The sequence below is a fragment of the Neodiprion virginianus genome, chromosome 2, assembly GCF_021901495.1.
Source record: "Neodiprion virginianus isolate iyNeoVirg1 chromosome 2, iyNeoVirg1.1, whole genome shotgun sequence".
Lineage (NCBI taxonomy): Eukaryota > Metazoa > Arthropoda > Insecta > Hymenoptera > Diprionidae > Neodiprion > Neodiprion virginianus.
Genome location: NC_060878.1, coordinates 32,619,317 through 32,638,951, shown reverse-complemented (window position 1 = coordinate 32,638,951; position 19,635 = coordinate 32,619,317). Strand labels below are relative to the sequence as shown.

The window sequence follows — 19,635 nt, the reverse complement described above, 5'->3', positions numbered from 1 at the left end:
TCGATAAATTGGGTTTGCATCGAACACTAGACAAATAATGAATGACTATTTTCTTAAGTAATTATCCCATACGGGCTGTATTTGCAGGATCGCACATTTTTTCGCTTGCAGTAATGATGTAAATAATGGTACGTATGTACGGAAATTCTATTTATTTTTCGTAGCCTAAGCAGCAGACTTCAATAAAGGAACTTTGTATGATGAAAGTGTATTGATTAAACAAGAGGTATATAATGTGACACGATATTTCTCTTTGTTAACGAGTTTCTAATCCATTATGTTGAACATATATGTAACACATATATAAACATAACAATAATAGTATGTATATTAAATAGTTACTTCACTAATAATTGAATATTTAATATGAATTTCAGTAAAAAGAAATAATCTACAAATATCAGAATTCTGTAAGATGGTCGCGATAATTTTTAATTATTACTCCACGATCATTCAGGCCAATTTATTTTGGAATCGAATGTCCTATTTTTAAACATACTACAGGAGGCATTGGTGCAGTGCAATTTATACTCCCTTCAATGTGAACAGTACACTAGCTGAACGAAATTTCTAACTGATGACTAGCCACAAATGTAAGTAATATGTTACCAAAGTAAAAGTGAACAAGTGTTTAGATTTTACTAGCTAACGTAATTAGGTAATATGGTACATGTTGATACTCTTCACTAGACTCATAATAAATATGTAAATTATCTCGTATTACTGAGAGTTTACATTTTAATGCAGAAATAATATACTAAATTAAAAATCAATTTGCACCAGACCATGGAACAACAAGCGATCACAGATATGTTGAACCTTCATTTGGAAAGAAATAATCTTTCAAAGGATGGCTCAAGGAGTTGGTTTGTTGGGGGGTCTCTGTTCGGAGGACGAGGACTTTTTGCCACAACAGATATTGCAGTTGGAGAGCTTGTCTTTGTGGACGCCCCACTGGTAGTTGGGCCTAGAACACGAGATAAGCATTTGCCGCTCTGCATCGTGTGCTATAAGACCGGTTGTCCTCTGTTTCCTTGTAACAAGGGATGCAGCCTTCCAATTTGCTCCTCTGTCTGTGAACTCTCAGTTGAACACGACGCTGAATGCTCTCTCCTTCAAGCATGGAAACCCACTTGCGGTTCTTCTTGGTCTAATGACTTACTTAGAGCACTAGTTCCAATCAGAGCACTTCTATTAGACGAGCAACAGCGAGATCTACTTTACACTCTGCAGTGGCACTCCGGGCCTCAGCATGGTTCAGAGGTCAGGTCACCACTTGAGTGAAAAAAAGACACTGTATGTCAAATTAAAAATATGAAAGTCATTGGATGAATTTATATTTTCACAGATAGATCTTTTAAAGAGCAGTATAAAAATTCAAATGAATCAAATAGAGGAACAGTTCATGAGACGAGTGTGTGCAGTAATGGATACTAATTCGTTTGAAACAGCTGCAATAGTTGGGGAGTCTGTCACAAGCTTGCGAGGCTTATACCCAATGGGTGCTTTGCAGAATCATTGTTGTACACCCAATACTCGTCATTATTACGATTCTCAACAGAGATTATATGTAATAGCTGCTATTCCCATTAAGAAAAACGAGGAGATAACTATGACTTACACAGATTTGTTTTGGGATACAACGTTAAGAAGACGACATTTAGCTGCCACTAAACATTTCTTCTGCACATGCAGTAGATGCACTGATCCGCTAGTACTGAAATTTTGACTATGTGCCTCTAAATAATTTTAAATACTTATATAAAATTACAATATCTTCTATAACTTCGTAGGAAAATGGATCTTTGCTTGGAGCATTGCGTTGTGCTCGTAAGGAGTGTTCAGGAATTTTAGTCGCTGTTGAACCTTTAGATACTTCAACAGTGTGGGAGTGCAGAGAATGTGGATTACGCCTGAAAAACAGACAAGTATGTTACATACGTAAAACAGACAAGTATGTACTTGTAAACTTCGTTTGATTTTTTCTTTTAGATTATTTCAATTCGATCAGCTTTGGGAAGTATAATTGAAGAGATGATATACAAAAATCCTAAGCAGATGTTGCGATTCATGAAAAGTGAACTGTCGGTCTTGGTACCTGCAACAAATTACGTTGCAGTTGATATGAAACTCAGAATAATATCTTGTCTTGGAAGAACTGAGAAGTTTTTGTGGGAAGGTAAATACAATTACTGTGCAAACTTGAAGGTGTTGTGTATCTCTGTCGAATTGATTTACAGATTTGACAAAGGATGAGCTCAGCATCAAGGAAAAATACTGCAGGGATTTATTACGCTTGATTGAGACTTTAAAATGTGGCGAATGTAAGATGAAAGGTAGTTTAAGAAACATATATTTGCAATGTCGTCTCTCCATATCTTTTTTTGTGGCCACATTAATATTCAATAACTGCTCATTTTAGGCTTAATCTCTTATGAGTTGTATAGTACATTGATGGAGCTGAACAAACGCCAATTTAATGAAGAAACTAATATTGAGAAGTCTGAGTCACAGGTACAAAATTCTTAGACTTCTGTGAACAAATAATTATCATGAATATTGACTCTTTTACGTGACGTACTTTCAGGTGAATGAAGAAAGTAAGAACCTGCTTGAGACTGCGATATTGATATTACAAAATGACTTAACTGCTCCCAAAGATTTGTTGTCTCTTGTTTCTGGTATGACAAAAAAATAAATATAAATTAATTATGAAATTGTGAATATTAAATTCATATTCACATACTTCGCCCGCATTCAAACTCAATGACCTATTCTAGAACCGAAGCTAATCTGACCCGCGGTTAAAAAAAATCAATCTTTGCATAGCTATGAACCATCGTCTCGACAATACAAATGTCTTGTGTGAATATGATCTCAATCGGTCGAGTCGTTCATAAGTTACACGATACAAAAAGGCGCACAAAAGAATTATATATATTAAGACCACGAATACGTACAATTTCCCCTAATATATTCTAAGTACTAAGTAACTATGCTTAGCAATGATACAAAGATAAAAATATTAACAATTCCAATGCATATGAGAAATGTCTATGTAACTTTTTGTAATAATATCTTTGCTTCTTCACATAAGCTCGTGCAAGGTTGCAGAGTTTCTTCATCATCGTCCTCATTTGCCTCAGCATAATTTCTGTAATTTGAAATAACCAAAATTAATTTTCATTAGAATTGCGTGGCAAATATCAATTAATGACACATCATATTATTTCATCTTAATTATGGACAAGTCTATTATGTAAATGTAATCGAAAATTTCACCAATCTGGGTAATCTTTTCCAACTGTTCTCTAAATATGCATCTTTATTTTCTTTTGTACTCAATTTACCTGCATAGTAAATTTTCGCTGATTAATGAAGTTCTTGATGTCCGAGTCATAAATTGCTGCCTCATGATCGCACTGTGTAGAAGGGCGACATCATTCAGAAGAAATTTATCAGCATCTGAAAGTAGCGTGGAATTAAGAAGTAATTGAAGCTATTATAGTAAACACTAGTAATATGTAAAATATAGATTTACCATCTATGCAGTACTTCTTTGTTATGGATTCTACCATTTCCGCCCCTGCATATTTCATAGAGATACCAATGCGCTGGAATATAGCTTTACATTGCCAGCGACTTTGAGCAGTATTTTGATTCATGGTAAGAACTCGACGAGGCTGAGATTCTTTGACTAAACTTTCCCAATCTACACCCAAAGCATCTCCCAAGCCCTTGCCGCTTGTCTTAATATCCTCCTCAAGTTCTCCATCGGATATTTCTTCAAAGTCCATATTCTCAATATTTTCTTCTTCGATATTTCGGAATTCCATTTGTTCGTTTGTATCTTTTTCCTTGGTAAATATAGTCTCTTCTACAATTTCTTTTGGTGATAACTGTGAGGCTTCTGGAGTTGGTACAAGTACGTCTCGTTCATTAATCTCTGTACCTTTTTTAGGTAAGGGCAATTTTGGTGTTTCACTTTCTTCTTCTTCCATATTCAAAATATCATCAGGATCATCGCTGATATCACTCAAATCACTCTCCGTATGCAAAGTTTGGAGAGATTCATCCAAGCATGGACGTTTAGGTTCTGCAGCCAAAGGGGATTCTTTAACTTCCGATTTTTCGCGTTGTGGAATTCTTTTCTGAAAATTTTCAACAGATTTCTCTCTGCTCCTCCTGACCCTACCCTCCGCTAATTCCATCAATTTTTTATTTATCGGTTCTTCCTTCATGCTGCCATGTAAAGATCCTTGTTTTGACCCATGAGCAGAGCATTCATCTCTCAATTCCGGAGTGCTATAGGGTAGACGTCGTTTGCTTGAAACATAAACTTTTGATATAAAATATGGTACTATTATGCTTCTAAATTTTTCGAAATATTAATTATTATCATCAATACCTATGTAGTTCTCCTAAGTCTATTTCTTTGATTCTGTCATTTCTGTAGGGTCCTCGGATGTGAGGTGGATTGTGGGGTGGATTGTGGGGCAAACTTTCCCATTTTCGGCCTTCATTCAACTTCCAATCAGGCATAGGGCTGTCATAGCGTGGAGCCCATTCTTCTTCATGAACCTCTGAATGTGGAGGACTTTCTCTATCCCACATCGGAGGTCGAGCCGCTCTCCATTCACGTTCCTCCCAGTCAGAAGTTTGGTAATTGCGGTCTCGACTACCATGCTCCATCTCATGATGGACATCCCAATTGTCATTACTACTTTCGTCTCTGTTATATAAAAAAAAAATGACGATTAAAAAAATTATTGGAAGATTTGTAAAGTTCAAATGAAGTTCTGTACACTACCAGACAGTTCTGATACAATCAATTTTTATGTAAACTAATATCAGTCTACACCATTAATATGTAGAATGGACTGCGCACTTTCTATCCAAGCAATAGAAGTAATGTGTCTGCTACTGTATGAGAAAGAAAATGTGATTATGACTATCCACAGGTGTGGTTAACTAAGCACATTTTTATATAAAGACTGCTGCTTTTTGATATTTGTTGCACAGGCTTTAGGTTTGCATGCACAGTTCATCTTATATGTATATGGTCTATACCTGTTTACACTAGACCTCATTTTTTCACCCGAAAATATGGGCAGATGTGGATCCTCAAAAGGCCTTTCACTCTGCATAGCATAGCGTGATGGACGTTCATCTCTACCTCGTCTTTCTTCGAAAGGGCTGTTGTACCTTCTTGGTTCCATTGGTTTACGTCTTTCATCTTCATGAGGGTGGTGATCTCGATAATCAACTCTTGGAGGTTCTTCAGGCTCTTCCCAATGCTCAGGTGGCAATCGAGCATAGCCCCTATCGTAGTTTCTCTCTATTTCTAGGCTGCGTCTGGACCCATCTCTTCGTTCCGGTAGTCTGTCTATTTTTGATGGAATATGAGGTGGCTCCTTGCGCTCATGATCGGCTGGATGCCCTCTGTCAAACCTAGGATTGAATCTTCTATGCCTGTCCCGATCATAAAGATTTTCTCGTTCCATAACATGGTCACGAGCTCCTGCAGCTATGTTTTTGTCAACTACTCGATCAAGAGATCTTTCTCTTGGAAAACGCTCTTGTCTATCTCTTTCCACACCTTTGTGAGGCAGCATTTCTTTATCCAATGATCTGTCATAGCGAGCATCAAATCGTTGTAAAGCTCTGTCTCGATCTAAGGGTTTTTCTGACCTTTCTCGGTCTCTCTCACTCCGTCTATCCCTCTGTCCACTTTTGTCAAGCCCTCCATCTTTGAATCTATCCTTGTCTCGACCATACCGACCATTCTTATCCATAGGATTAATAGCAGTTGTTGCCATGAGTGGTGGTATATCTCTTTCTCGAACTTTAACTGCATCTTTTTCACGATCTCGTTCTCTTTGTCTATCTCGACACCTTTCCTGTACTTCTTCTCGTTCTTTTTCTCGCTGAGAATCACGCTGATCTCTGCCTAACCTTGAATGACTTCTATCATCCCTTAAGTTGTGCTCCTTATCTCTACGTTCCTTGCTACGCTGCCGATTGCGTTCACTGACATAATTTTTCTCCTCGATGTCTCGAACCGCATTCTTACGATGGGAGTCTTCTTGGCTAGACGAAGGCTTTGATTTGGATGGATCATTTTTACGAATATCGTCTTTGTCTTTATTTCGATCTCCTTTGTATGAGTCACGTTCTTTTTTATCTATCTCTCTGGATCTTCCAGAAGATGTTTTACTCTCCTGGTGACGAAGTGGAGTTACCTCTCGTTTAGACCTCAATGGTTTCTCTGGAGTTCGACTGCGCCTCGATTTAGTATTAGAAAAATCTTTAGGATACTGGTATTTAGATTTCTCAATAGGTGGCGTTCTAGAACGTCTTTCTTTATCTTTTACTCTCTGTTTTGATTTATCATCAGTTTTTACACGATCTTCCACAATGCGACTTTTATTTTTATCAGACTCTTTTGATTTATCAGTAGCCTTATTCTTCACTATATCTTTCAATGAAGGCTCATCTTCTCTAATTTTTTTATGATGCTTATCTTTTTCCACTTCCCTACTCCTTGGTTTTGGGGATTCACTCCGATTTCGCTCCTTTACTTTACTGGAGGAAGCATGTGCTGACATGGTTGGTGATTTAACCTTGGTAGAAGAATGCTTTCTGGATGAAGAAATAGCAACTTTCTTAGCTGCTTTTACAACTGGTTCTTTTTTGTTTAACACTTCAATCTTGCGTTTCTTTTTTACGATAAGTTTTTCATTCTTTGTTCCCAGTCTTTTAAGCTTAAGCCTGTTGAACAAATTAAAAATAACAAACATTACATAGCTCAAGTTAAAATGCCAGATGTTGTACTTACTTCTTTTTTCGTTCCTTATCTTCATCATAATCTGAAGATGCACTGTGATGTCGTTTAGACTTGACCTTCTTGACTTTCTTGCGAGAATCCGAAGTGGAGCTAGATGAGGAATCATCACTACTAGAGCTACTGCTGCTGCTGGATGTGCTAGAGCTGTGTGAACTAGATGATGAACTCATAGCTTTTTTTTTGTGTTTTGTTGTCTTTTCCTTGCCATGAATTTCCTTGTCTTTCTTCATTTGTAATTCTAATTCTCTTTGTAAGAGCTGAAGTCTTCTTTCTAAAGCTTTTTCGTCTTCGTATTCCAGATCTGTCTGGTTCCACTCTTCCAAATTAAGATCAGGACTATGAGACGTCTTTTTTACAATTTTTGATGTGACTCGCTTGAATGGATCTTCGCTAGGCTATTGTAAAAGTCAACGGTAGGTAATTCGTCATAACGCAATTTATTAATTATATTTAAAAATACTTTGGATTAATTCCAAAACCACTTGAAGGATAGAAAAAAAACTTGTTAGTATAATCATCGAAACTGATGGAGGAATTTCAATTTGATAAATCTCTCAATTAAAAATACTGGTAAATATAGAAGACAACTTTGAATCAAAGGCACTTACCACAGTTGCATTAGTAAGAGCATTATCTTTCTTCACACGTTTTGATGGGCTGATCAGTGTGTGCGTGATTGCATACCTAGTACAAATAAATGTTAATGTGCCAATTGTTTCATAGAAGACTTTGAAATTGATTTTTAACTGGAAGATCATGAATAAGTTTCATGACATTTGACAAAAATATTGACAATTGTAACGACGTGTTACTGATAAAGAGTGGTAGATCGAATTTCAGGACAATTATTTATGGTGCTGTATGTGGTCACCAATTGTCATGTTGCAAATAATCAACATACTTGCAACTTTTGCCGTACGAACAACTGCCATTCAGAGCCCAATTTCTACAGTAATCGGAATTGTTTTGGCCGGTGGAAGTTGCTGGTGGTTTGGTACCCAACCTCTCAAATACGCTAGGTCGTCGAGAGTCTGTGTTACATTTCGAAGGGTCAACTGTTATTTTTCTTATGTTTGGTTTTGACATATTATCACCATAAAACGATTTTAAATTGATACTGGAAGCACATAACTGCGGTATGCAAAATCCCACTTTGCTATCTTCTATCACAAAAACAAACTCAATGGATACCTACGATCCGGTACAATCACCATACAAAATTAGTTAATCTAAAATCGCAGGGTCGAGCCCCATGAAGAGTGTTAAGCTCGTGGATTAATTATTTCATTTATAATGGCAGTGAGGCCATCTCTCGGTAGTTGGAAAAGGTTATGTCTGTGATGTCACATCCCCGAATGCAGAAGTTTCCTCAACGGGAGATTTAAGAAAGAACCCGGTAGCCTGGCAAGAAAAGAGACTCCCGAACGCTGAAAGACGATTACCCCCACTGATTAGTGATAACCCCTCGACAAATTCTTGTAACCAACACCGGCGCGTAAATGGGCCTTGGGCCATAAGAAGCCGTGTTCAGGATAGTTATCCGGTAGCTTCTTTATCGGCACTAACCGTTTAACACGCAATCCGATAAGCACATAAGACCGCATTAGGGTTTAACAGTCTTCAGTCAACTTAAGCCAACGCCATGGAGTTTCAAGTGTTTATACCAGTGTGGTCGTTACTGTATTAAACACGCTCACAGAGAAGCCACGCCAAATTAAAGTTACGTGATCGACCGTCAGACTACAACGTCACACTAGAGTCATCATGAAGTTATAGTATTTCAACCATCTCTATTATTTTCTATTATTCGTGTTTGAAGGAGCGTAAATAACATCTACGAGTTGATTGGACATAGGAGCGGTCAGTAACAAGCAGTAATAAGAAGGATGACCAATAGTGAATCCTCAACAGCCCCCGATGTCAGTCGTCAGTGTCGAGCTTGTAATAAATGGCAATCTTGAGTTATGCGATATATTAAAAGATTAAGAAAGATTAATACTTATTAAAAAGACTGTGGAAAGTTGAAAACACATTGAATAATTGATAGAGAACGTCGTTCTACGTCAGGTTTCTTAAACATATAATTTTCGACAGGTTTCGAATAACTTATTTATAACCGCAAAATACGTCAGTATCGTTCTACGTATAAATGAAATGCTAAAAGGGAAATCTGTGCTATAAGTGCTAAGAAACAACTGCGTACATTGATTCGACTACTTATTGAATGGTAAGCTTATTGAATAATTTAAATACAAAGTTACATAACTATATTTCTATGCGATAGGTTATCTTAATGTACAACTCAACACTGTTTAGATTTTTTCCGAATTTTTTTCAACTCTGAAACTTTGAAGCTAGCCCCATGCTTTTCAATATAAATTTTCCTATTCATTCCTATTTTTATCAAGCTCTAACATTATATGAATCGATTCATTACAATCTCTGAATCTATACTGAAAAATTATGGAGTCTAGGGATACTTAGTCACAATTAGTTTAAGCAAATCAATGTTTCATTAAATCACAGGCTTGCTTTTTTGGTTCTTGAATTAATATTTTTTACTCGTCTTCAAACTCCAACTTATACCTTGCTCACCAGTGCAATGAATTAAATGTATGAAATTTGAATTTTTCCACAAGGTTTTCATCTTCTAAGAAATCATGCCTCTGTTCGGAAAATCTCAAAAGAGTCCGGCGGAGGTTGTAAAGGCTCTAAAAGAGGCCGTTAATGCCCTGGAACGTGGTGATAAGAAAGTAGAGAAGGTATGCAGCATGTAGCCAGTTTCCTGTCAAAAAGAATTCCTATTATGTATTTAAACATGAATCATCTTTCCAGGCTCAAGAGGATGTCAGCAAAAATTTAGTGCATATTAAAAACATGCTTTATGGGACCGCCGAAGCAGAGCCTCAAGCTGATATTGTCGTAGCTCAGCTAGCTCAGGAGTTGTACAACAGCAATCTGCTATTGCTCTTGGTCCAGAATCTTAGTCGGATTGATTTTGAGGTGACTTCATCAACCTCTGCTTTCACAACGAGATAAAGTACAAAATAGTGCATATGAAAAGGTTGTTATAATTTTGTATGATTCCTTCAGGGGAAGAAAGATGTGGCTCAGGTATTCAACAATATCTTACGGAGGCAAATTGGCACACGATCGCCAACAGTTGAATATATTTGTACGAAGCCAGAGATATTATTCACGCTTATGTCTGGGTAAGTTGTGAGATATAAATCATACTCAGTTTTGTTTTTTAATTTCAAACAAAATTCAATCAACTTAACCAGAGAATTCCTATACTTTCAGCTACGAGCATCAAGATATTGCATTAAATTGTGGAACGATGCTGAGGGAATGCGCTCGATATGAGGCATTGGCCAAAATAATGATTTATTCTGACGATTTTTATAATTTCTTTCGATATGTCGAAGTTTCGACGTTCGATATTGCATCAGATGCCTTTTCTACATTTAAGGTAGTTGTCGTTACACATATATATGTAATTTTTTAAACTAATGTGTTGGTACAGTATCTTGGCAACACATCGGAAAAACCATCAATAGTCAAAGAATTTTATCACTCTGGGAAACTTTGAAAATTATGTTCATAAATTCTTTGTGAAATACCCAATCATTCACTGTCAATTGCTACAGAGTTTTCGTATGTAATAACTTTTCATGTACGTAAAAAACATGCCATATGGTACGCTAGAAAAAAGTATAGATTGCCATTAAGAATGATAACAGAAAACCCAGTAACATGATTATTTCATTTTTTTACTATAAACTACTGTATTTTTCAAACTTCATCACCAAGGGTTAGAAAAAGCTAAATTTTGTGCTGGTTTTTTTTCAACTTGAGAAAGTTGGAGCATTTAATTTAAATCAATATGTTTCTACTATGTACATCTTATTATTGTTAAAGAAAAAAAGTTTTCTGAGGAGTTTCATTGTTTCAGGAATTGTTAACAAGACATAAAATACTTAGCGCTGAATTTTTAGAAGTGAATTATGACAAAGTCTTCTCACATTATCAAAGGTTATTAAATTCTGAGAACTACGTAACACGTCGACAGAGTTTAAAATTACTGGGAGAACTCCTTCTGGATAGACATAATTTCACGGCAAGTTGTTTTGATTAAGCAATCAAATAGTGAAATAACATCTGTTGCTACATAATTTTATATGTTACAGGTCATGACTCGGTACATTTCAAATCCTGATAATTTAAAGCTGATGATGAATATGCTTAAGGAAAAGTCACGTAACATTCAATTTGAGGCTTTTCATGTTTTTAAGGTAGAAAAATCACCTGAGTGTGATTTTATTTTCAAAGAAACAAGAGTGCGTTTATTCAATTGCCTTTCTCCAATGATTTCAGGTTTTTGTTGCCAATCCAAACAAGCCCAAACCAATTTTGGATATCCTGCTTCGCAATCAAGAAAAATTAATTGAATTCCTCACACGTTTTCACACGGATCGTTCAGAGGACGAGCAGTTTAACGATGAAAAGGCTTATCTAATAAAGCAGATCAAAGAGCTTAAGTCTGTGCATGAAAATTAAGATGGAATCATTTTATAATATTATTTTTGAGTAGTTATGTAAATAAAATTTACATTCACAATTTATTATTGTAATATACAGACTTCAGAGACCATTATATACTGTGCTCCTAATTCTATTAATAAATTCATTTTCAAGATGATTGTATGGCAGCTACAAAAAAAAATTGTTCGTACAACCCTTCTGCATGCGTTTAGAATAAAATTGAACAAAAATAAAATAATATATAAAATTTACTCTTCACGATATTTGTAGGCCCTTTGGCCTTTTTCAGATGACTTGGAATCATGTATCGAGATAGTAGTCTGACTTTTTTTACCTAGAAAAGTTTTTCTTCTGTGAGATAGTGTAGCCTCAACTTTTAGTGATGATTAAATAAGAAGATACAAAACATTCAATATTGTTCTTCTGATTTAATGTGAATAGTATGCAAGAATGGTTCAGAGTGAACTCTTGACAAATTGAAATCTTTTATGCCTAAGAATGAGGGACATAAAGGCTTTATCCATGTGCTTACAAATACACATTGACACATACATATATAATTTATTCGTAATTACATATCTACGTAATGATAAGATTGAGCTAGTTTTGATCAATTTATTGTAGCTGCCATACTCTTAATTTTACTCCACAAGTTTTTAATTTATATGCAGCAAATGTATCACTTTTATTAATATACATTTACTGCTTCAGCATTTTATGCAAAATTGTTGTAATCCAATGTGTATGTATAGAATTGACTGTTAAACTGTAACGCCAAAACAATAATTATTGTTTACTATATTTATTGCATTAAAAGTATTACTAAAAAATAATCTGATTCACATTATTATCTTTTAGGTTCAGGTACAGAGATGAAAAATTACAATTAAGTCGCAATAATTTTCATCATACAATAAAAAATTTATTTCACTTAATAATTGAAGAATAGTTGACACGTAAATTACAAATTTTTCATATAAAAACAATACACTAATGTACAGGATGTCCTTTATTAAAATATTAGAACTACAATTAGACCGATTATGTAAGCTTCAATTTAAATTTTTTGCATAATATCAAGACCGCGTGATGAACGGATGTAAACAAACGCGGACGACCGTGTTTCAATCCCCAGTCAGGTTTAGAATTCGGAAGAACACAAGATAAGTGCGGTAGTTTTGGGCCTAAAGAAAGCCGCGATTTTTTTTTAGATACTGTATTGTGCATCGCGCTAAACGATCTGACTATCAATGGGGATTCTGCTATAGCCTGTAATCATATGGGACGGTATCTTGGTGAGGAAGAATTCAAGTCGAGCAAATTATGCTTATCAGAGTACATACCTTGACGCGTTCCGGAGTATCAGCAAGCAGCCACAGTAAGGTTGCTAAGGTGAGAAATACGTTAGTTTCTCGTTCTATAGTTGCTGATAACAATCGTATAATAGTCTCAATGTGATCCTCCTGAACGAAAATACCAAAATTCATTCAACTTAAAATCTACATGTGATGCGAAAACACTGAGAAACACAAGTTTTGATCACAGAAGTATAACTTTCCTTCTTAGATTCTTACCTGCCAAGCATAGGACTTAGTTCGTTCATACTTTGCAATAGAAACTAGAATACTGGAGGCTCGGAGACATATGTCCATCCATGGACGAGACCTGTTAGAACGATGTAATAGGTTGTAAAGCATGGGAATTAAATTAGCGTCACATAAAGCCTTGCATCCACCGGGCATCAAGTATGTTATTGTATCTGTAACACAGTGATCAAAGTTGAATTAGCTGTAAAAGCATTTCAAGCAGCCATAACACAATTTGCAGCAAATATATAAGAGACAACACAATGATACTGACCCAGTGCTGTGAGTCCTTGTGTTAATTTTCCGAGATTTTCGTACCCTTGAACAACATCAATAGCAACATTTAATCTGTAGCCTAAGGTTGCTGACGGTTGAGCTTCCATTCTAGCCTTTTTTGATCTTTCACGTAGTTTTACCATTTCTTGGCTCTGAGACTGACGAAGCTTGTGGCCTCGCCAAATCGCTTGAATTTTTACAGCCGAAGTAATCTCTCTTTGCCTCACTATTTGTCGTTTCCGTAAAATATTTCTCCACCAAGCTTGAATAATTTTAGTAGATTGTAGAATCTTCTTATACTTTTCTTTCACCAAGCGAATATACATGGTTGATCGATACCACCTCTGCAGCTGAATTGCTGCAATCCTTTGCGTTTTATAACTTTCTTGACAAATTCGTCTTGCTGTTACAGCTCTCCACCAACCTTGAATTTTGACAACTGCTTGACGTTTTGCTACGAAATCATGTCTATGTAGTCGCATCAATTTATTAGCTCGCCACTTTTGCTGAATGTAGACAACACTGTACCTTAAAATCTTAAACTGCTTTCTAATAGAGGAACCTATTTTCAATGCTCTGTACTTGTGTTGTACTAAAACTGTTGTAGATTTGAGTAAATCATAATGCATTTTAGCTTGTTTTGCCGTTAGACAAGCTCTCCACCATGATTGTATCTTAACAGCAGCCCATTGTTTTGCTAGAAAATTTTGCCTCTGTATCTGTGTCAATTTTTTAGCTTTCCAATTTTGTTGGATATAGATAACATTTCGTTTTAAAGTCAAAAACTGTTTTCTAGTCAAATTACCAAGTTTATGTGCTCTGTACTGCCGCTGAATGTAAACTGTTTTTGATTTAAGTAATTCATATGACAGTTTTGCGTCATTGGCTATTAGGCAAGCTCTCCACCATAATTGTATTTTATTAACTGCCTGTCGTTTTGTCATAAAATTTTCTCTGTGTGGTTCCATTAATTTTTTGGCTCTCCACTTCTGTTGAATAAAAGTAACATTGATTTTCAAAGTTAAAAAGTTTTTTCTAACCGGCCCACCAAGTTTACGTGCTTTGTATTTGTGCTGAAGAAGAATTGTAGTAGATTTCAATAGATTGTAAGAAGATTTTGCTTGTTTTGTTGCAATACAAGCTTTCCACCAGAATTGTATTTTAATAACAGACTGTTTTTTCGCCTGGTATTTTCTTTGTGCAACGACCATACGATATCTTTTTTGAATCATTATTGCTGCATTTCGTTTGTAAAGGAATTCTTGCCGAATCTGTCTTTTCAATAGCGTGGCTCTCCATTTACGTTGTATAATAACAGTGCTTTGTTTCAATTTGTTAAAATTGTCCGCAGTTTGAGACGCAGCTTTATTAGCTCTAAAACGACTCTGCAGGGAAACAGTTGCTGCTTTTAGAGAAAGAAAATAATAGCGTACCTGAAACCCAACCCTCCAGTTTCTCCAATATGATTGAATAACAATTGCAGCTTTTCGTTTCAAGATGTATGATTGTTGTACAGATTTTGCAGTTCTGATTGCACGCCATCTCCTTTGAACAGTGACAACAGATTTTTTCAGTGATACGAATGCATTTCTTTGGAGCCGACAAAGTTGAATGGCACGCCATCTTTGTTGTAAAGTTATCACAGCATTCATTTCCTTTTTCAACAAAGCTTGTAGCTTTCCCTTGACCGAACATTGCAGCCACCATTTTTCAATTAATAGTGCAGCACCTTTCATCAGTAAGAAATTTCGTCGATCCTTCCTGTAAGCAAGTTCACGTATCCACCAGCCCTGAATAGTTTTAATTGAGATTACTTTCTTTTTATATTTTTCCCGTTCAATTTTCATAAGACGATTGCTTCGCCACTTGCGCTGTACCAATAGCGTAGCCTTTTTAATGGCTTGGTAATGGTTGTGGGCAGTTTTCTGAATTAATTTTATTTTCCACCAACGCTGGATTTTTGTAACAGCATCCTTAAGAATTAAATAAGTAGACACTTGGAGCCTCATCAACTGTGTAGCACGCCAGTGCTGCTGAATAATACGACAAGCAGTTTGTTTTTGTTTAAAAGCCACTACAAAGAGATTAGTGGCTCGGTAATTCCTCCAGAATTTTTGAAGTTTTACAGCAGACAATTTCATTTGTTTAAATTGTTTTTTTTGTTTCCACATTTGCACTGTAGCAATCCATTTCAATTGTATTACTGTAGCAGCTTTATTTTGCAATGACAGGATAAGCACTCTTTTTTCCCTGAGATATTTTAGTTGTCTTTTTGCAAGGTATGATCTCCAAGCTCTCTGAATTACCCAAGCTGCATTATGCTTTCTCTTTAATAAAAAATTTTTTATTCGTACCCACCAAAGAGTAGCCCGCCACCATTTCTGGATTATTACTGCAGCTTTATTAAAGTGTGGGGCTTGGAACTTGTATATAATCTGCCACAGTAACGAGAGCGTCTTTTCTCTGTGACCGTCTGCAATACATTTGGCTGTAATATTACCACAAATGTTATAGCCGGAACTGGTAAGTGCTTTCAAGGCAACATCAACATTGTAGACTTTTTGTAGTCTTGAGATAGCAGGTACTCTGCAAACAGCGGTCAAATTTCGTTTTCCTGTTATGAGCTCCATGATTCTGCACAGCCTTACACCATCTCGTAAATCGTGGGAAAGATTATCAACTGCGTAACTGTACTCATCCAACTCTGTTTGCTTGTGGACTAAAATATACCCATAGGGTTTCAAGACACGTGTAACATCACCAACACCACTGAGCAGCTCTTGAGAAAATCGTAGCAAAATCTTTTTGCTTTCTTTGTAAGCTGACTGTTTATGGAAAAGGCACGGATCATGCCCGATCAATTTATGTGTCTTCGCATAGTCAAGAAAATAAATTATGAAAAGAAACTTTTTGAGCATGAACTTATTCATGACAGTGAAAAATGTGGGAAGGCGCAGATTTAGGACTGTCGGATGCGAGTGAGCCTTGACGATATGTGGGTCAGCAAAAAACCTTGTTAAAAGAAACTTACTCAAGCGAATAATATCATTATTTGAATTAAGTGGGATCGTTTCGCCATATATTGCTTCCAAACTAATTCGTAACCACAATGGGTTATAGCACAGAAGTAGTTCCAAAATCAATTTCTGCAACCCTGGGAAATTGTACAAAAAATTAAATCATTTCTTGGAAAAATTCAGTTGCTTTTTTCCATCATAATATGCTTTACCAATGTCTTTATGAAGATCGCGATCTTGTCTAATCACTAGAATTCCTTTTTCAACACATACAGTAACTTTTGATAATACGGAAACAACTTCATTGCTGCAAAGCAATGTGCAAGCAGCTCTCCGTAATGTATTCAGTCTTTGATTAGTGTGATACCTGAAAAATTAGTGTGGGTCTTTAGCAAATTTGAAAATTGAACATTTAAATAAAAGTATGTGTATAAAAAAAAAATACCTGGCAGATAGAGCTTCCTTAGTTTCTGCAAGTGAAACATCTTCCTTTGATCGGCATGTTTGCCATATTTTTGCAACATCAACTAATGGAGTATCGACATTAGATGTCAGGTGTTCAGGAGGAGTCAGTAGCATGTTTAACCACTTTTTAAATTCCAATTCCTGGTTTTTCACCCATTTATCATCATAATACAGAGTGCTGTAAACAATTATACCATTTTGAGAAATGCACGGAACTTAAACCAAATTTGATTTATCCTGCTTTAATTATCTGAAGAAATTACACTGCAAGAAACGGATCTTCTGTCGTAGTTGCAGCAAATGGGTCTGGATTGCAGAGTGTAGTGAAAAAGTCATCTGGATCATGTAGCTTCATGCTAAGTTCAGGTTCGAAGTCTCTGTTCAATCCACTATTGATTCTCTTTCTAGACACTCCAGCAAGTGACAGCTTGGTGATTCGCACCCCAGGAATAGAGACTTTACCACTACCTGAAAAAATAAAAATTAAAAATTAGAGACTAACAGACAAATTATTTCTAGACTATAGTGAGCTGGAAATTACTTGGCTAAGCTTACATTTCAAAGATGTATTCATAGCAACTTTCTTTTTGAGATGTTGTATTTCTTGGATACTTTTTTCTTTGCTAATTTTAGAAGATTTCCTTGAAGGTATCTTTCTAATCGGTGAGGTTTTTTTGACAAGGTTATTAGTAGGCGGTGAAAAATCGAATCTGCAATTAGCCCCTGTGGTAGATATATTTGGAGTTAGGTAGTCGTTACTCGATTTAACATAAGTTTTGTTTGTTGTTGAAGTCAAATTGAGACTTTCCTCCCGAATTGATTCCAAACTTGTTGGCCCACTTTTCGCTATTAAAACAGAATATTGGTTCACTGGTTTTGCCCATAAATCAGCTCCCAAAACTTCCTGAACAGCACCAATATCGGACTGTGTGGTAGATAGATTAAAACTTTCCCATTTAGCTCTTAAATTGGAACTAAAGTCTTGTTTTTCATTGCTCCAAATCGGCGAAGAAGACGTTGCATATTTTGACATTCCAGGCTCTACAACTGGCATAACAGGAGACAGTGTTGCAAAAGTTCTAGAAAGCCTAGTAGGTACTAGGAGACTACTCGCGCTTTGTTCAGGGAACTTATCCAATGGTACATGAAAGGATTCTTCAATATCCAAACCCTTAGCAATTTCAAAAGTGTCGTTCTTATTGTTTGCTGCAGTAATGAATTGAAAATTTTCAGCAGTTTTGGTAAGAGGTGTATTCGATGTAAAATTTATGTCATTAAGCAGCAATGAAAAATCTGAATTAGGATTGGATCTAGCCTCCTGTGGGGATAAAGAATCCTCAAAGCCATCTCGATCATCTTCGTTCATATGAGTACTGTGTTTAAAAAGAGGTGCAGTTACATAAGTCTGGCGTCGCAGTTCATGCATTTCAGAATTAGGTGATGATTCTGAGTTCTCTAAGGCAGTATTTTCCGATTTATTTGTATCGTTTTTGAACCACGGATGTGGAGTTAAAGCAAATACATCCGATTCTATCAGCATAGAAAAATCACGAGGTTTTGCAGCTGATACATCCAATGAATAATCTTGTCGATGGCCTAGAATCCCTGCGGAACTTTTCTTTGGAGTTTGCCAATCAGTGACTGGATAAGTAGAAATATTTTCCTTTCCTTGATACCTTGAAATGCCGGAAGACTTGTGCCTATTGCAGGGAGAATTGATATTGTTGGATATATTTTCAGACATATTGAACACTTTTTTCAACTCTGATTTTTTCATAGGGTGTGCATTCTGAGTAAGAATCTTTTTTCGATGATCCAATATATGTTGCTTATTTTCTGTGTGTTTTTCAACAACTCCATGTTTTTTCGAACATGTTGTAGAAGTTGTCAATGCAATGTCATACTTTATGCGACGACTGTCAGTTAATTGTATTATGTCTCGGAATGTACCATGTTCCCTAGCAGTCCAGCTTATGATCAATTCTACATCCTGGCCAGCCTCAACTCTCAATTTCGACAAACTGAGCACGACGGATCGTTCCGATGGTGGTTTTTTTGTAACATGGATCTAGAATGATGCAAAAATTTTAACTTTCTATTAACAAAATGCTTGAATTAATAATTTATCTGGTATATCAAGAATAATTTCAAATGAGATTGCCGTTTAAGATACAATCAAAGCTCTCCGGTATTGTAAATTTTTCTGAAAAGCTTCAAGCTATTAATTACATTCAATAGACGATTGCTGGGGTTACGTAGGCTCAAGTAGGAATGCGCTGTTGTATTCAGAGCAGTTTCGATGTGGATACGAGTTTGGGGTTGAAAAGGAGCCAACAACAAGTTGATCTTTGTGTCTGGTTCTGTGTGTATGACAGCACCCTTCTCTTTGGGTGTTATGTTAACCTATGTACAAGTAACAAACAATTATTAGGTATTTAGGAATAATAAAAATGGCAGTTGTGTCAGCATAATTGGTTGTTGAATTCAAAGAACGATTCAGAAATAACTAAAGTAATGAAGTTGTGTCCTGCAATAAATTATGAAAAACGAGATGCTGGGCATGTAATTCATAACAACGTTAGAACCTTACAAATTTCCACGTAATACTGTAATTTGAATTGCTTAAAAAATTACCTCAAAATACATGGTTGAGAGTGAAGTGAGCTCAAGGTAATGTTGGCTCACGAAAGTAAGAAATGCATCTGTAATATTGTCGTTATGAATACACTTTGCCAAAAACACCCACTATTCAACGTTCAACGGTTTAGCCTCTCAAGATACAAGTTTGAATTTCAAGCTTGACAACTGTAAACGTACTCTAGGCGTTACGAAATGCGATGAATATAGGCTGCGTTGTATCAATGACCTCACGTCCGAGTTCACATCAAATCGAAAGTGC

At 36.1% G+C, this 19,635-nt stretch overlaps 4 protein-coding genes across 8 annotated transcripts; 2 read left to right on the top strand and 2 right to left on the bottom strand.

The window, feature by feature from the left end:
* The first annotated feature begins 7 nt into the window (after positions 1-7).
* Positions 8-2,798, top strand: LOC124298738 (SET domain-containing protein SmydA-8-like). Of its 4 annotated transcripts, none has more exons than XM_046751156.1 (9): positions 8-128; positions 378-593; positions 784-1,263; positions 1,349-1,714; positions 1,794-1,928; positions 1,993-2,179; positions 2,241-2,336; positions 2,423-2,514; positions 2,588-2,798. In XM_046751156.1, exons 3-9 carry the CDS (start codon positions 787-789, stop codon positions 2,696-2,698), a joined length of 1,464 nt encoding a protein of 487 aa, XP_046607112.1. In that variant the 5' UTR covers positions 8-128; positions 378-593; positions 784-786; the 3' UTR covers positions 2,699-2,798. The 4 variants fall into 4 exon arrangements, with proteins under 4 accessions (XP_046607112.1, XP_046607109.1, XP_046607111.1 ...); XM_046751153.1 differs by having other exon boundaries at positions 2,582-2,798; XM_046751154.1 differs by lacking the exon at positions 8-128 and adding an exon at positions 183-226 and having other exon boundaries at positions 2,582-2,798.
* LOC124298728 (zinc finger CCCH domain-containing protein 13-like) lies at positions 2,210-8,411 on the bottom strand. The gene is made up of 8 exons (XM_046751136.1): positions 7,749-8,411; positions 7,456-7,531; positions 6,839-7,242; positions 5,071-6,771; positions 4,409-4,732; positions 3,542-4,326; positions 3,351-3,465; positions 2,210-3,154 (listed from the first exon to the last, which is right to left on the bottom strand). Exons 1-8 carry the CDS (start codon positions 7,931-7,933, stop codon positions 3,055-3,057), a joined length of 3,690 nt encoding a protein of 1,229 aa, XP_046607092.1. The 5' UTR covers positions 7,934-8,411; the 3' UTR covers positions 2,210-3,054.
* Positions 8,412-8,698: 287 nt separating this feature from the next.
* LOC124298743 (protein Mo25) lies at positions 8,699-11,547 on the top strand. The gene is made up of 8 exons (XM_046751161.1): positions 8,699-9,074; positions 9,487-9,609; positions 9,683-9,850; positions 9,941-10,059; positions 10,151-10,319; positions 10,803-10,967; positions 11,038-11,142; positions 11,225-11,547. The coding sequence occupies exons 2-8, from the start codon at positions 9,508-9,510 to the stop codon at positions 11,405-11,407; spliced, it is 1,011 nt and encodes a 336-aa protein (XP_046607117.1). The 5' UTR covers positions 8,699-9,074; positions 9,487-9,507; the 3' UTR covers positions 11,408-11,547.
* Positions 11,548-11,686: 139 nt separating this feature from the next.
* Positions 11,687-19,558, bottom strand: LOC124298727 (protein abnormal spindle). 2 transcript variants are annotated; one of them, XM_046751135.1, is made up of 11 exons: positions 19,371-19,558; positions 18,966-19,139; positions 17,292-18,804; positions 17,000-17,204; positions 16,717-16,914; positions 16,484-16,638; positions 14,060-16,408; positions 13,253-13,951; positions 12,967-13,151; positions 12,736-12,855; positions 11,687-12,661 (listed from the first exon to the last, which is right to left on the bottom strand). In XM_046751135.1, the coding sequence occupies exons 1-11, from the start codon at positions 19,380-19,382 to the stop codon at positions 12,434-12,436; spliced, it is 5,838 nt and encodes a 1,945-aa protein (XP_046607091.1). In that variant the 5' UTR covers positions 19,383-19,558; the 3' UTR covers positions 11,687-12,433. The 2 variants fall into 2 exon arrangements, with proteins under 2 accessions (XP_046607091.1, XP_046607090.1); XM_046751134.1 differs by having other exon boundaries at positions 13,253-16,408; positions 19,371-19,557.
* Between the last annotated feature and the right edge of the window lie 77 nt (positions 19,559-19,635).

Coding starts and splice junctions, on each gene's coding strand:
- LOC124298738 (XM_046751153.1), top strand. CDS start 787: ATGGAACAACAAGCGATCACAGATATGTTGAACCTTCATTTGGAAAGA. Junction 1,264..1,348: donor GGCCTCAGCATGGTTCAGAG/GTCAGGTCACCA, acceptor ATATTTTCACAG/ATAGATCTTTTAAAGAGCAG. Junction 1,715..1,793: donor GTAGATGCACTGATCCGCTA/GTACTGAAATTT, acceptor ATAACTTCGTAG/GAAAATGGATCTTTGCTTGG.
- LOC124298728 (XM_046751136.1), bottom strand. CDS start 7,933: ATGTCAAAACCAAACATAAGAAAAATAACAGTTGACCCTTCGAAATGT. Junction 7,243..7,455: donor CTCTTACTAATGCAACTGTG/GTAAGTGCCTTT, acceptor CTTTTACAATAG/CCTAGCGAAGATCCATTCAA. Junction 4,733..5,070: donor ATGAGGTCTAGTGTAAACAG/GTATAGACCATA, acceptor TTTATATAACAG/AGACGAAAGTAGTAATGACA.
- LOC124298743 (XM_046751161.1), top strand. CDS start 9,508: ATGCCTCTGTTCGGAAAATCTCAAAAGAGTCCGGCGGAGGTTGTAAAG. Junction 9,610..9,682: donor GTGATAAGAAAGTAGAGAAG/GTATGCAGCATG, acceptor TCATCTTTCCAG/GCTCAAGAGGATGTCAGCAA. Junction 10,060..10,150: donor TTATTCACGCTTATGTCTGG/GTAAGTTGTGAG, acceptor CTATACTTTCAG/CTACGAGCATCAAGATATTG.
- LOC124298727 (XM_046751134.1), bottom strand. Junction 16,639..16,716: donor AAGGAAGCTCTATCTGCCAG/GTATTTTTTTTT, acceptor CTAATTTTTCAG/GTATCACACTAATCAAAGAC. Junction 12,662..12,735: donor ATACTCCGGAACGCGTCAAG/GTATGTACTCTG, acceptor ATATGATTACAG/GCTATAGCAGAATCCCCATT.